This window comes from Hyperolius riggenbachi, chromosome 6, assembly GCF_040937935.1.
Source record: "Hyperolius riggenbachi isolate aHypRig1 chromosome 6, aHypRig1.pri, whole genome shotgun sequence".
Taxonomy (NCBI): domain Eukaryota; kingdom Metazoa; phylum Chordata; class Amphibia; order Anura; family Hyperoliidae; genus Hyperolius; species Hyperolius riggenbachi.
In genome coordinates this window covers 196,004,354-196,019,988 of record NC_090651.1, presented here as the reverse complement: position 1 = coordinate 196,019,988, position 15,635 = coordinate 196,004,354, and the positions used below count along the sequence as shown (strand labels likewise).

At 46.4% G+C, this 15,635-nt stretch overlaps 1 protein-coding gene across 2 annotated transcripts in view; it reads right to left on the bottom strand.

Moving 5' to 3' along the window:
• Positions 1 to 15,635, bottom strand: part of ROBO4 (roundabout guidance receptor 4) — a 1,158,575-nt gene that overhangs the window by 314,303 nt on the left and 828,637 nt on the right. Inside the window, exons 14-15 of one of the 2 annotated variants that reach the window (XM_068240264.1) lie at positions 7,398 to 7,557; positions 6,884 to 7,084 (exon numbers count right to left, since the gene is read on the bottom strand). In XM_068240264.1, the coding sequence (XP_068096365.1) occupies positions 6,884 to 7,084; positions 7,398 to 7,557 (361 nt within the window). The remainder of the gene's footprint in view (positions 1 to 6,883; positions 7,085 to 7,397; positions 7,558 to 15,635) is intronic. The other variant, XM_068240265.1, reaches the window with a different exon arrangement.

Below are 15,635 nucleotides of genomic sequence, written 5' to 3'. Positions count from 1 at the left end.
CAGCCTTAACATTCTTATCCCCAGGCTTATAGGTTATGATAAAATCAAACCGGGAAAAAAAAAGTGCCCATCTCGCCTGCCTGGGTGTTAATCTTTTGGCCTTCTCAATGTATTCAAGGTTCTTATGGTCAGTATAAACAGTAAAGGGAAATTCTGCCCCCTCCAACCAATGACGCCACTCCTCTAGAGCTAACTTAACAGCCAACAATTCCCGGTTCCCCACATCATAATTCCTCTCTGCCGGTGCAAACTTTCTTGAAAAAAATGCACAAGGATGAACCTTATTATCGGGTCCAAAAGCTTGCGAGAGGACTGCCCCAACCCCAACCTCCGATGCATCTACCTCTACTATGAAGGGGCGGGTGACGTCAACATGACGCAATATGGGGGCGGAACAAAAAGATCTTTTTAATGATTGAAAGGCCTCAATGGCTTCTGGTGACCAGTTAGTCGCATCAGCGCCTTTCTTGGTCAACTGGGTCATTGGGGCGACAACTGAAGAGTACCCCTTAATAAACCGCCTATAATAGTTAGCAAAGCCTAAAAATCTCTGCAGGGCTTTGAGGCCTGAAGGTTGCGGCCAATCCAAAACTGCTGAGACTTTGCTTGGATCCATTGCCAGTCCAGAGGTGGAAATGATATACCCTAAAAATGCCACCTCTTTCACCTCGAAGAGGCATTTCTCCAGTTTAGCATATAACTGGTTCTCCCTGAGCTTCTGTAACACAAATTTTACATGCTGCCTGTGTTCCTGTAAATTTTTTGATAAAATTAGAATATCATCCAGATAGACCACTGTGAACCTGCCAGACACATCTCTGAAAATATCATTTACAAACTCCTGAAAGACAGCTGGGGCATTGCACAATCCAAAGGGCATAACTAAATACTCATAGTGACCGTCAGGAGTGTTAAATGCGGTCTTCCACTCGTCGCCCTCTCTAATCCGAATAAGATTGTATGCCCCCCTCAAGTCTAATTTTGAAAAAACACAGGCCTCAGTAATCTGAGTAAACAGGTCATCAATGAGTGGAAGAGGGTATCGATTTTTTATGGTGATTTTGTTTAGCTGCCTGTAGTCTATGCAGGGGCGAAGACCACCATCCTTTTTTTTAACAAAAAAGAAACCTGCACCCGCAGGAGACTTGGAGGCGCGGATAAATCCCTTCTCCAAGTTCTCCTTGATGTAATCTTTCATTGCAACCTTTTCAGGGCTGGAGAGGTTGTACAAACGACCCCTAGGAGGCAGTGTACCCGGTCTCAATTCAATGGGGCAGTCATAGGGTCTATGTGGAGGCAACCTGTCAGCAGATCGAGGACAAAATACATCGGAAAAATCAGTGTACTGAGATGGGACCCCCTGGACCTGGACCTCTGAAGCACACACAGAAATAGATTTCAGACAATTCTCCTGACAATAGGGGGACCAGGCAGATAATTGACCCTCTTTCCAGTCTATTTGAGGGGAATGCTTCTTCAACCATGGTAGCCCCAGTATGACGGATGAGGTGGCCATCTTTAGAACATAGAACTGGATGACCTCAGTGTGCAATACTCCAACCTGAAGTGTGAGCGGCGGAGTTTGACAAAGAGGTGTCTTGTTCTGTAAAGGAGAGTCATCGATTGCTGTAACATAGATGTGTCTTTGTATGGGAAGAATGGGAATGTTAAAGTTTAAAGCAAGGTCTCTGTCAATGAAGTTGGCAGCTGACCCAGAGTCAACAAATGCAGAGGTAAGGAAGTCACTGTTCTCCCAATGAAGAGAACAGGGCAGCAAGATTTTATTCTGACATGGAGGTAGAACTGGCTCGCTTAGGGTGGTACCTCCAACCATCCCTAAGCGGACAAGTTTTCCGCCTTCTTACTGCAGTTCTGCACTCGATGACCCCTTTCCCCACAATATAGACACAGACCCTCCTTCCTTCTCCTAGCTTTCTCAGCGACGGAGAGTCGTCCGTGCCCCAACTGCATTGGCTCCTCCTCTGGAACCTCAGGGGAACCAACAGTAGAGGGCGCTCTAACTAGCACAGATGACCTGCCCTTTTTATGATAACGAATGCGTCTATCGATTTTAACCGATAAGGCAATAGCTGCATCTACATCTTTGGGCTCAGGGTGGCTTATCATGACATCAATAATAGACTCAGAGAGACCGGTCATGTATGTGTCTAGAAGAGTGAACTGATCCCACCTCGCTGAGACCGCCCACCTTCTAAACTCGGCAGCGTACTCCTCAACCATACGATTGCCTTGCTTTAGGCTTCGGAGTTTACGCTCGGCAGTGCCGGCTAAATCAGGATCCTCATATATGATGGCCATGTTCTTGAAAAACTCGGACACAGAAGATAAGGCAGTGTGACCCTCAGGTAAGCTGAAAGCCCATGTCTGAGAATCCCCTTGTAACAAAGTTTTAATTAATGTTACTCTCTGTACCTCAGAACCAGATGACATGGGCCTCATCTGAAAATAGGCTAAACAACGATTTTTGAAATTACTGAAGTCGGACCGAGAACCAGAAAATCTTTCAGGAAGAGCCATCTTAGGCTCGCTACTGGCTGGGGAGGGTAGAATATTAAGTGGTGCCGGTAGTTTCTGAAAGGCCTCAGTCAGCTGGTTGATCTGGACCTGCTGAGCAGCAACGGTGTTTCTAAGCTCATCGACTGCTGCAGTTAAAGTCTGCAACTGCTCGGCAACTCCCTCCATGTTACTTTTACTGGTCTGCAGTACTGTAATGTGGTGATTGGTGCATACACTTCAGAGTTTTCTGATTATTAGTGATCCGCAGTATCACTAGTAATACAGATATATTTGATTATATGGTGATCTGCGGCATCACCAATAATACAAATATTTATGCGTACTCTGGAAAACACAAGGAACAGATAACTTGTGGAAAACCCACCACACTGACGTTAACTCAGAGGGAAGGTGACCTCTGGAAGGAAGGGCAGTGTGTGCGATTCTGCGACTAGGATAAGAACGCAGAATTGCGTTCCTCAACAGTAATGATATGCTGAGGAGTTACTGAGTTCCCCGCAAGAAGAACTCAGCAAAGTAAACCCTTTAGTGGAAACCCACTAAAGGGGGCGAAGTCAAACGGAAAACGGTTCGGTATCAGAACTGGCAGAGAAGTACCGAATCGTCAGACAGAAATCAAGATCAGAGGTCAAGCCAAGGTCAGCAACGGGAAATCAGATGAGCAGAGGTACAGAATCGAGAAACACAAGGGAAGTCAGAAGCCAAGCCAATAGTCGGTAACGGTACGGGCTGGCGAGGTACAAAATCAGGAGACAAGAGAATAATGAGGTAACAGGCAAAAGGTCATACACAATATACAATGCAATTAGTACTTTAGGCTATCAACAGAATCTGGCTAAGTGTGGATCCCCAGCTCCAGCTGGTTCTAGCACACTTTGGGATCTGACTAGGGTCTGAGTGCTAACACACAAGTATTCGCTGACTGCAGACAACTTGCAACTGACAGAATGCCTGCTTTTATACTGTGCTGGACTCAAACAGCCCGCCCAGCCATTCAACCAATCACAACGTGGCTCAAGGACCTTGCAGCACAGCTCAAGGACCTTGCTGAGGTCAGCTGACCAGCTGGTCAGCTGACTCTCTTTCTAAGAGTATAAAAGGCTCTACTGCACACGCGCGCGGCCCCTACGGGGTCCAGACTGTCATGAGAGGTGTCTCGGCGAGCAGCATGCCATGAGGCCTGTGAAGGTGTTCCAGGAGTGCAGCCTCGACGTGGAGTACGCCGAGAGGTCTGCGACTGAACGGTGGATCGTGCTACCGCTGCGGACGTGGACGTTTCTCCGCGTTCCGCATGCGACCATGCGGGCGGTTGCGCTGCTGATGCGGACGCGAACAAACGTCCGCGTTCAGCCTGCTGCTGCCTCATTACACCACGGACATGAAATCAACGTTCAGCAGGTGGTGCTACCGTTCTGAGCGGACATTGATTCAATGTCCGCGCTAACAAACAGTCCCGACGCGATCGTGCGCACCGGAGAGGGGAGATTAAGCTGTCACGTGACAGCTGGCATCTCCCTCGAGTGATCAGCAGCCATCGGGTATAGCTGCTGATCACGTGATCACTACGATCGCAGTTGGATCTTAGTGATCACTTTGACAGCTGCGGCAGGAGGGGGTAAAAGAAGAGGATCCACTCACATCCGTGCCGTTCCAGCGACGATCGGCGCCCCCCTCTGCTCTGGCCGGCATCTCTGCTCCGTCTGACGTCAGCGCCGGGTCCCGGCTTCCTGATGGCATTAAAACGCGACCCGGACCTGAGCGTCATTTGGAGCGAAGATGCCGGCTGGAGAAGAGGTGGCTACTGCGGCTCATCGCTGGAGCCTGGAAGGTGAGTGATGGCTGCCAGCTACAGGGTGGAAACCTGCCTTTATGGGGGACATCATGCCCAGCCAGCCACAGACGGGATCCAGCCGCCCAAACCCCCCAAATGAGCATCCCCCCCCCCATGCAAATTGCCCTGGTCCTTAAGGGGGGTTAGGCGGCCGGTCCTGAAGTGGTTAAGATGGCAATATGAGAAGAAAATAACAACAAAGCATTTGTAAAACGCTTCTCTCCCGTAGGACCTAAAGCGCATAAGCTTGTCTCAGTACATAGTGATGTGTACAGGGGATAAAGTTATGTGAGCATAAATGCCAGGTGGCATTTCAGTTTTGATTTAAACGTGTCCAGGGTTAGAGCTGTCTTGATTACGTTTGGCAAGGCATTCCAAAGGGTAGGAGCAGCAAGAACTAGAGTTGGAAGATGCTCCAAAGGAGTGAGGTGCTTCATTTTTGCAATATTCCGTAGGTGAAAGAAGGAATGTTTTACAACAGCTGAAATTTGATTCCTGAAATTTAATTCCCCATCAATCAGTTAACCCAAGCTGCGCAATGTTGGAGCTAGTTAGTTCCCTACCCTGGCAGCATGTATATGGTGTACAATAAAGCAGAGGGCCCAACCGTCCCGATCTCGTCGGGACTGTCACGATTTGGGGGGGCTCTCCCGCTGTCACGGTATGAGCCCCCCAAGTCCCGGCGGCAGTGGGCAGCAGTAAAAAAAAAAAAAGGATCGAGGCGCCAGCCGCGAGTGGTATGCGGGATGCGGCCATATCATTACTACCTCCCTTCCTCCTTCCCTTGAGATCTGCCCCCCTGTGTCCCCGTTAGCAGAGTGCGCAGCGAGCGGAGCGGGCTGTCATTACCTGCGTCCATGCACGCATACCAATGTCCGGCTTCACTCTGCTTCCTGTGACGTCACAGGAAGCAGGAAGCTGGATAAAGACATCGGTATGCGTGCATGGACGCAGGTAAGATGACAGCCCGCTCCGCTCGCTGCGCACTCTGGTAACGGGGACACAGGGGGGGCAGATCTCAAGGGAAGGAGGGAGGTAGTAATGATATGGCCGCATCCCGCATACCACGCGCGGCTGGCGCCTCGATCATTTTTTTTTTTACTGCTTCCCACTGCCGCCGGGACTTGGATCTTTTTTTGGCACCCATCCTCACCCTCCTCCCCACCCACGGGCACCCTTACCCTCCTCCCCACCCTCGGGCAGGGTGTATGAGGGTATATTTAGTAAAAAAAAGAATAAGGGCATAAATATTAATAATAAAAAAAAAATCTTCAAAAAACGATGGTAGGCGTGTCTTGGGGGTGTGGTTTGGGGTGTGGTTAGGGGTGTGGCCAGTGTCCCGGTTTCTTAGTTTAAAATGTTGGGAGGTATGAATAAAGGGTATAGTATTGAGCTCTGAGGCACACCATATTTTAGTGGTACAGTGTTGGACCCGGAAGGCCCCAACCATTCGTGTTCTGCCAGAAGGAGTAGCACCATTGGAGGACTAAACCATGAATGCTACAGTATTCTTGCAGCCTGTTAAAGGACAACCGAGGTGACCGAGGTGACGTGTGACATGATGAGATAGACATGTGTATGTACTGTGCCAAGCACACAAATAACTAGGCTGTGTTCCTTTCATTCTTTCTCTGCCTGAAAAAGTTAAACATCAGGTTTGCAAGTGACAGTTTCTGCTCGGGTCAGACCGGGTCGGACTGGGTCAGACTATAGCACAACCCTCACCGATAAGTAATTACAGCAATAAAACACTTTCCTGTCAGTAAATGGCTTCTGTGAGTAGGAAAGAGATAAAAAGGGTCAACAATTCATAAATTTGAGCTCTGACATACTTCAGTGAAGGTGTCATTGAGCAGAGACAATGAAACAGCAAAAAAAACTAGATTTTAAATATAAAATTAAACTGTGGGATATCTAAAAAAAAGTCATTTTTAGGATACTGAGGATAGATACAATTGTTTTTCTCATCAGTTTATTTTCACCTCGGATGTCCTTTAAGCAAGGTTTCATGATCAATTGTATCAAAAGCTGCTGAGCGATTAAGCAGTATCAGGAAAGAACACTTGCCTCTGTCTCTGGCCATGAGCAGGTCATTGCAAATCTGGACAAGGGCTATAACACAGCTGTGGGGCTTATTGAAGCCAGATTGTAGCTATCAAAGCACAGAAATTAGTTGGAGATAAAAAGGTAAGAGTGTTTTGAGAATGAACGAAAGAGAAGATGGGACAAGAAAGGGAAATGGGATACGCAGCATAGAAAAGTCTCAAGAAAAAGTGAACAGAAGGGAAGAGGACAAATAATTTGAGAGAGAAGGAAAAAGGTAAGAAATGAATAGAGAGTAAGTGACAAGAAGTGACAGGAAGCAGGAGAATGGAGGGACACAGGAAAAGAGAGGTCAGGAAAGGCAGACAGGCGCACTGGAGACAAAACAGGAACAGGACAGGGAAGTTTAGGAGAAAGATGGCAATTAGAGGAAGAAATAAAAAAAATCAATTTCTCGGTTTCACCACTCACCTGGCATTGTCCCCTTTTTCACTGTGCTCTAGGTAATGAGCAACATCATCTGGAGTAAGCACATTTTCATCATTGATAGGAAAAGTGCAGGATGGTATTTGGTTAAAGTTTAATGTGTCGGGTGGTGCCTTCTTAGTGGTGCAACCCAGTTTATGAGGACTGTTTGGTTGTGACTCGTCATGAGAGGATTGTTCAGGTATCCTATAAAAATCAGAGAAAGCCTATGTAAATCTCCCAAACAGTATAAAGTAAAAAGGACTTGTCAACATTGGGATGTCAAATTAAAGGGGGCAAAGGCATGCTTCAATGTATAAAATACAACAAGCAAATAAAAAGTATTAATTCCTGTCGTACTGTAGGGTACACAACACAAAGCTGCTCTCTGGACATAGTGGGTTCCTATGCACAAAACAAAGATGAGCCAAGTGTCAGAGAAAGGATTATACACAGCTTACATACCTCCTACAGGTTTCAGACCTATGCAAGTGCACATAGCAAAACATAAGAATCTTACTGTGTAGCCTGTACTTCTGGGGTTGACTCCTCCTTTGGTGGAGGGACAGGAGGTGGTGGAAGGGATGAGGTGTAGGATAAGAGGTCCATTACTTTCAAGGAAGCTGTATACTGAAGAAGCTTGGGTGAACTGAAGGTTTTAATAACTTTAGCATATTCTGCTGTGGAAATAAACAGAGAAAAAAGTTAAGGAACATTCCTGAAATATTCAAATGGGATATTAAAACTAGCTGCAACAAAGTTTTAGTCCACCCAAAATCACATACCACTCTCTAGATGCCTCTGCTGGTGACATCTCTGTCCTCATTGAATAGGTTCTAGCTTACTGAACAGGAAGAGCCAAGATACAAACCCTTATCTCCTTTGTCAGAGGCAAGAGCCTTAAAGAGACTATGTAACACATTTTCATCCTTATTTCTTCTATCCTATAGGTTCCTATACCTGTTCTAATGTGCTCTGTCTAACTGCAGTCTTTCCTACTTGCACAGTGGCTGTATTATCTCTGTTATATGATCTAATACTCTCTCCTCTGTCGGGTCTTTCGGGCTCAGGCAGTCAGGCTGGAATGTGCTGTGCTGCTTGTGATTGGATAGAAGCTATACACACCCTCTCCAGGCCCCCTGCACACTCTGTATTACTCACACACTGAGCTCCTCTCAGCGTATCACTTGCTATGTCTTTTGTTTGTAAACATCCTGCATAAAAATGGCAATTACAAGCCAGGATTGCAGCATGGAGAGGCAGAAACAGCACAGAGGGGCCCAGGAGAACATAATGAATAGAATGGTATGCTTTTTATTGTAAGAATTTTAGAGTACAGATTCTCTTTAACCAGGGACATTGCTAGCCTCAAAGATCATTGGCACTTGTCCCGGATCTATTCTGGGGTGCCCCGGATGTCACCCAGGCAGAGTCAGCTGTGGTGCCTCAATAGCGGGCATGCTGGGAGCTGTGGTGCATCAATCAGTGTTGTGCTGGGTGCTGTGGTGCCTCTATGTGGGCATACTGGGTGCTGTAGTGTTATGCTGGATGCTGTAATGCCTTTATGGGGGACATGCAGGGAGCTGTGGTTGTTCTATGGGGGCAAATTGGGAGTTGTGGTCCCTCAATGGGAAGGCCTGTGGGAGCATGGGAGGGGGTCCAGTAGAAGGTCAGGAAATGCTATGGTGAAATTGGCAGATAACCTAGCAGCAGGCCAGCCCACCCTGCAGAAAGCCAGACTAGCCAGCACAGAAGTCAGGTAACTCTGCCTAGTTCTATTTAAGTGACACTGCCTATTTATGTGATGTGCTGCATTTTTGTTTTTTATTGATGGGGAGGGGGATTCAGCCAACATTTTGCTGGGCAGGCCTACTTAGACTGCTGTTAAGTTCATGTAAATTTGGCTCCACCCATGACCACATCCACACTCTGGTGTGTGGTCACACCCATTTTCCATCTAGAGTGCCCAAAAGCAGGGCTGTGGAGTCGGTACAAAAATCTTCCGACTCCAACTCCGACTCCGACTCCTCAGTTTCTGAAACCATGACTCCAACTCCGACTCCGGGTACCCAAAATTGCTCCGACTCCGACTTCTCGACTCCGACTCCTTAGTCTAATACTTAACAGGGCTGTGGATTTAGTAAAAAAATTATGCGACTCCGACTCCGACTCCTCAGTTTCTGAAACCACGACTCCAACTCCCACTCCGGGTGCCCAAAATTGCCCTGACTCCGACTCCTCGACTCCGACTCCAACTCCGACTCCACAGCCCTGCCCAAAAGTGCCCTGGATCTCTTAGGACCCTAACAACGCCCTTGGCCTTAACAGTACACTATCCAGTCATAAGTAGAGATGGCCCGAACCTCAGATTTTCAGTTCACGAACTGCGAACGCGAACTTCCGCAAAAGTTCAGTTCGTGAGAACTTTCGCGAACCGCAATAGACTTCAATGGGGAGGCGAACTTTGAAAACTAGAAACACTTATGCTGGCCACAAAAGTGATGGAAAAGATGTTTCAAGGGGTCTAACATCTGAGTTTTTGCATGTATAGATGCCAAAAGTCCTGGGGAAAAATCTGGATTTGACGCAAAGCAACGTTTTAAGGGCAGAAATCACATTGAATGCTAAATTGCAGGCCTAAAGTGCTTTAAAACATCTTGCATCTGTTTACATCAATCAGGGAGTGTAATTAGAGTACTGCTTCACACTGATACACCAAACTCACTGTGTAACGCACTGCAAACAGCTGTTGTTTTCAAAAAATTAGAAGCGCTCAGTGGCTTAGATCAAAAAGAGTCATAAATGACATGTCGGCTGGTCATTGAGGAAAACTACTAAAGCTCTGGGACATTCAGTTGGACACACGCTAAAACTACTGGATGGTGATTGTTTACAGTGACTCTTTTTGATCTAAGCCACTGCGCGCTTCTAATTTTTTGAAAGTGAACTTTGGTGACAATTTACAGTATGGTTTATTTAGTGCGCTTAGAGTTGAGCTGAAATTTTCGTAATTTCGCGTTACTATAATTACGCATGCGAAATTTGCGATTACGATGCGAAATTACGGTAGCGTAATTGCCATTAAAATCGTAATTGAAAATACTGTAAGTGTAATTTTCAACGCGTAATTTTGCGTTTCGTTCATACTGTAATTTCGCATTAAACCATACCGTAATTTCGCGTTAAACCATAACGCTCCCGTATAATATAAAAAAGCCGCCGACTTAAAGGGTTAATAGCAAAGCCCCCTTAAATGCTAAGAGCCTTAAATTTGGAGAATATATTAAGGAGATCAGAAGGAATAAGAGGAAAAATGTTTTTTTCAAAAAGACCTTATAGTTTTTCAGAAAATCGATGTTAAAATTTCAAAGAAAAAATGTATACGTTTAAAAACCCGCCGACTTTAACGGTTAATAGCAAAGCCTGCTTAAAGTTTAGGAACACCAAATTCCCAGGGTATATTAAGGGGATCAGTGGGAATAAGAGGAAACATTTTTTTTTCAAGAAGACCTTATAGTTTTTGAGAAAATCGATTTTTAAGTTTCAAAATGTCTTTTAAATGCGGAAAATGTCAGTTTTTTTTGCACAGGTAACAATAGTGTATTATTTTCATAGATTCCCCCAAGTGGGAAGAGTTTTACTTACTTCGTTCTGAGTGTGGGAAATATACAAAAAAACGACGTGGGGTCCCCCCTCCCAGACCTCTTTAACCCCTTGTCCCCCATGCAGGCTGGGATAGCCAGAATGCGGAGCACCGGCCGCGTGGGGCTCCGCACCCTGACTATACCAGCCTGCATGGTCCATGGATTGGGGGGTCTTGGAAAGGGAGGGACAGCCAAGCTTTCCCCTCCCCCTCCGAGCCCTTGTCCAATCCAAGGACAAGGGGCTCTTCTCCACCTCCGATGGGCGGTGGAGGTGGAGGCCGCGATTTCCTGGGGGGGGGGGTTCATGGTGGCATCTGGGAGTCCCCTTTAAAAAGGGGTCCCACAGATGCCCACCCCCCTCCCAGGAGAAATGAGTATAGAGGTACTTGTACCCTTTACCCATTTCCTTTAAGAGTTAAAAGTAAATAAACACACAAACACTTAGAAAAAGTATTTTAATTGAACAAAAAACATAACCACGAAAAAAGTCCTTTAATATTCTTAATTAACCATTAATACTTACCTGTCCCTTTAAATAAATGATCCCTCGCAATAGCTTCAGAAATGTTCTATCAGTTACAATGTAACAAAGTTATTACAATGTAACAACTTTTGTTACATTGTAACTACGCCGCACCCGACGTCACTCGTCGCTCAGCCGCCGCATACACTTACGCGTCCGTGCAGGACGCTAAGTCCCCGCCGGCTCCCGCCGTCCACCCCGCCCACATCTGTCACCCACATGTCACCCACATGTGGGTGACATGTGGGTGACATGTGGGAGAGGCGGGGAGGGCAGCGGAGCCGGCGGGACTTAGCGTCCTGCAAGGACCCGACAGAGATCTGAGTTATATAGCTCAGAGCTCTCTAAGCATCTTTGAATTTGGGCTCCAAGGAGCCCCATTGGTCCTTAGCAGACCAATCAGAAAGAACCCCATTGGTCTGCTAAGGACCAATGGGGCTCCTTGGAGCCCAAATTCAAAGATGCTTAGAGAGCTCTGAGCTATATAGCTCAGAGCTCTGTCGGGTCCGTGCAGGACGCTAAGTCCCGCCGGCTCCGCTGCCCTCCCCGTCTCTCCCACATGTCACCCACATGTGGGTGACATGTGGGTGACAGATGTGGGCGGGGTGGACGGCGGGAGCCGGCGGGGACTTAGCGTCCTGCACGGATGCGTATGTGTATGCGGCGGCTGAGCGCCGAGTGACGTCGGGTGCGGCGTAGTTACAATGTAACAAAGTTGTTACATTGTAATAACTTTGTTACATTGTAACTGATAGAACATTTCCGAGGCTATTGCGAGGGGTCATTTATTTAAAGGGACAGGTAAGTATTAATGGTTAATTAAGAATATTAAAGGACTTTTTTCGTGGTTATGTTTTTTGTTCAATTAAAATACTTTTTCTAAGTGTTTGTGTGTTTATTTACTTTTAACTCTTAAAGGAAATGGGTAAGGGGTACAAGTACCCCTATACTTATTTCTCCTGGGAGGGGGGGGGGGGCATCTGTGGGACCCCTTTTTAAAGGGGACTCCCAGATGCCACCATGAACCCCCCCCAGGAAATCGCGGTCTCCACCTCCACCGCCCATCGGAGGTGGAGAAGAGCCCCTTGTCCTTGGATTGGACAAGGGCTTGGAGGGGGAGGGGAAAGCTTGGCTGCCCCTCCCCTTCCGAGACCCCCCAATCCATGGACCATGCGGGCTGGTATAGTCAGGGTGCGGAGCCCCACGCAGCCGGTTCTCCGCATTCTGGCTATCCCAGCCTGCATGGGGGACAAGGGGTTAAAGAGGTCTGGGAGGGGGGACCCCACATCGTTTTTTTTTTAATATTTCCCACACTCAGAACGAAGTAAGTAAAACTCTTCCCACTTGGGGGAATCTATGAAAATAATACACTATTGTTACCTGTGCAAAAAAAACTGTCATTTTCCGCATTTAAAAGACATTTTTCCCCTTGAAACTTAAAAATCGATTTTCTCAAAAACTATAAGGTCTTTTTGAAAAAAAAAATTTCCTCTTATTCCCACTGATCCCCTTAATATACCCTGGGAATTTGGTGTTCCTAAACTTTAAGTAGGCTTTGCTATTAACCGTTAAAGTCGGCGGGTTTTTAAATGTATACATTTTTCCTTTGAAACTTTAACATCGATTTTCTGAAAAACTATAAGGTCTTTTTGAAAAAAAAATTTTTCCTCTTATTCCTTCTGATCTCCTTAATATATTCTCCAAATTTGAGGCTCTTAGCATTTAAGGGGGCTTTGCTATTAACCCTTAAAGTCGGCGGCTACCTAACATTGATCCATGCGTCAACTTTTCCGCTTGGGAGCATGGCCATACGCATTAATTTCGTAATACCCACTGTAATGCGAAAATTACGCGAAAATTACGCTTACGCGCAATTTCACGAAATCCTTCTTCATTACGATTATGTACTTACGGCCAAAATCATAATTACACTAATTACGCGAAATTTCACGAAATCGTAATTACGTCATTACGCTCATCTCTAAGTGCGCTCCATGTTTTATTGCTTTTGCCCATAAGCGCAGCTTTACTTGTATTTTTAAACAGCTGTTTGTGTTGTGACGGCTGTGCTGGACTGGTGCGCACCATGGCGAGAGTGCAGGCGATAGCAGTTTTCAAGCCCATATGGTCGCCAGGCTGAGGTAGCTCAATGACAGAACAACAGTGACTGTTTAGCTGATAAAATTTTGTCTGTCCACAATGAAGCAACGATCTTATTATCTTGGGTGTGCCCCCTCCCCCCCCCCCCACCCGAGACACTCATATCGCCGTCGGTCATTGCTTCATTGTGATTCGCAATCGCCTTCAGCGCAGCAAGGTAATGATCACGAAGGGGAATTGGCACATGTACATGCCTTTTGTTTTGTTGTTGCAGAAAAATTAGGCAGGCATGTATAGCGGCCTTGAAAATTCAGGAATCCACCTGGAGTCCTGGACCCTGTTGGTGGTAGCGGAGAAGGCAGACAAGTGGCCTGCAGGCAGAGGTGCTGTGTGGGGAGCGACTTAGTCGTGGTGTAGGCAGTCACACGGGGGGCAAAAGGGCGCAGGCAGCTAGTGGACAAAAAGGGCGCCGCCATTCACTCCCGTTAAAAATAACGTTTAATGGGTGCCGAACATGAAAAAAGGGCGCCGGAGATAAATAACGTTTTACAAACGGCGCCTGAAGATTTTTAATGTTTTATAACTGTGCTTGTGATTATTTACATTTAGAAAATGCACCCGTGACGAATAACTTTTATAAAAATACTAAACAAATTTAACCTATTTAACTAAAACATTATTTAACATTTTATCCCTTACTGTTTGTAAAACAGTCCATAGAAATATGCATCCAAGGAGCATTAGGAACAGGTAAAGGCTGCAGGGTACCAGAGGGAGCCTTCCTAGAAGGTTTACTTCGTGCACAGACGGTGAACGCCGCAACGAAGTTCTTACAGTCATCCCAAATAGAGGGCAACTCCAAAGATCTAGCAACTCCTGGATGACCAGCAGGGCCGGTTCAGGTGACAATTGGGCCCTAAGGCAAAATTAGCCTGGGGGCCCCCCAACAGACACCCCCTACCAAAAAGCGTCATTAGAGGCCCTTTGTTGCAGCCAAATTTCCCTCCTGGGCCCCTGAGCTGGCTGCTGACCCTCCCCCAATCACCTTCCAACTTAACAGACTCTGCAGAGTCCCTGGGGAGCAACAGTTAAGATGAGGGAGGTACACCTCTGGGGCCCCTACAGGCTCTGGGGCCCTGGGGCAATTGCCCAATTTTTTCTATGGTAGCTTCGGCCCTGATGACCAGCTAGTTTACTACAATGAAACTGTTGCAAAACTGAAAGGCGTAAATGTAGAGGAACAAACAGTAATTCTGGAGGTTTATCGGAAGGAGTGTCCGTTTGAAACTGGGCCAGTGTCTCCAACAGGTTGTGAGACAACTCTGCCGCGGAGATGACAATATGATCGGGCAAAATATTGGTGGGAGTAGGAGACAGAGATTCTTCTGGTTCAAAACATCGGGACAAGGCGTCAGCCTTCACATTTTTGACACCAGGCTTGTACGTAATTATAAATCTAAAACGGGAAAAGAAGAGAGCCCATCGGGCTTGTCGAGGATTCAAATGTTTGGCATTTTCTATGCACTCGAGGTTTTTATGATCAGTATAAACAGTAATGATATGTTCTGCCCCTTCCAGCCAATGCCTCCATTCCTCAAAGGTCATTTTGACTGCCAACAATTCTCTATTACTGATGTCATAATTACGTTCGGCTGGAGAGAATTTCCGTGAGAAAAAGGCACAGGGATGCAACCGTTCAGGCTGACCGGAATATTGAGACAGGACGGCGCCAACTCCTACCTCTGAGGCGTCAACCTCGACCACAAGGGGGCGAAGAACATCTGCATGTTTTAGGATTGGAGCTGAACAGAAGGCCTCTTTAAGAGTAGAAAAGGCTCGAATGGCATCAGGGGACCAATTTGCAGGATCAGCTCCCTTCTTGGTCAGATCAGTTAACGTAGCTACAATGGAAGAGAAATTGCGAATAAACTTGCGATAGTAATTCGCAAACCCCAAGAACCTCTCGAGGGGTTTTAGACCTAGGGGCTGAGGCCATTCCAGTACTGCCGCGACTTTCTTCTGATCCATAGAAAGCCCGGAGTCGGAAATGATATACCCCAGGAATCTCTTTCTCTAGTCTGGCATAGAGCGAATTCTCCCTTAATTTTTGCAGAACAAATTTTACATGCCGACGATGTTCGTTTAAAGAATTGGAGAAAACAAGAATATCGTCTAAATAAACAATGACGAACCTACCGAGAACATCCCTGAATATTTCATTTACAAAGTCTTGGAAGACTGCGGGAGCGGTGCACAGGCCAAACGGCATAACTAAATACTCGTAGTGGCCATCTTGAGTATTAAAGGCCATCTTCCACTCATCCCCCTGTCTGATCCTGATTAAATTGTACGTCCCTCTGAGATCTAGTTTCGAAATCTGTGCTCCAGTAACTTGAGCGAACAGATCCTCAATGAGAGGTAGGGAATACCTGTTTTTAATAGTAATGTTATTCAGACCCCTATAATCAATACTAGGTCGAAGACCACCATC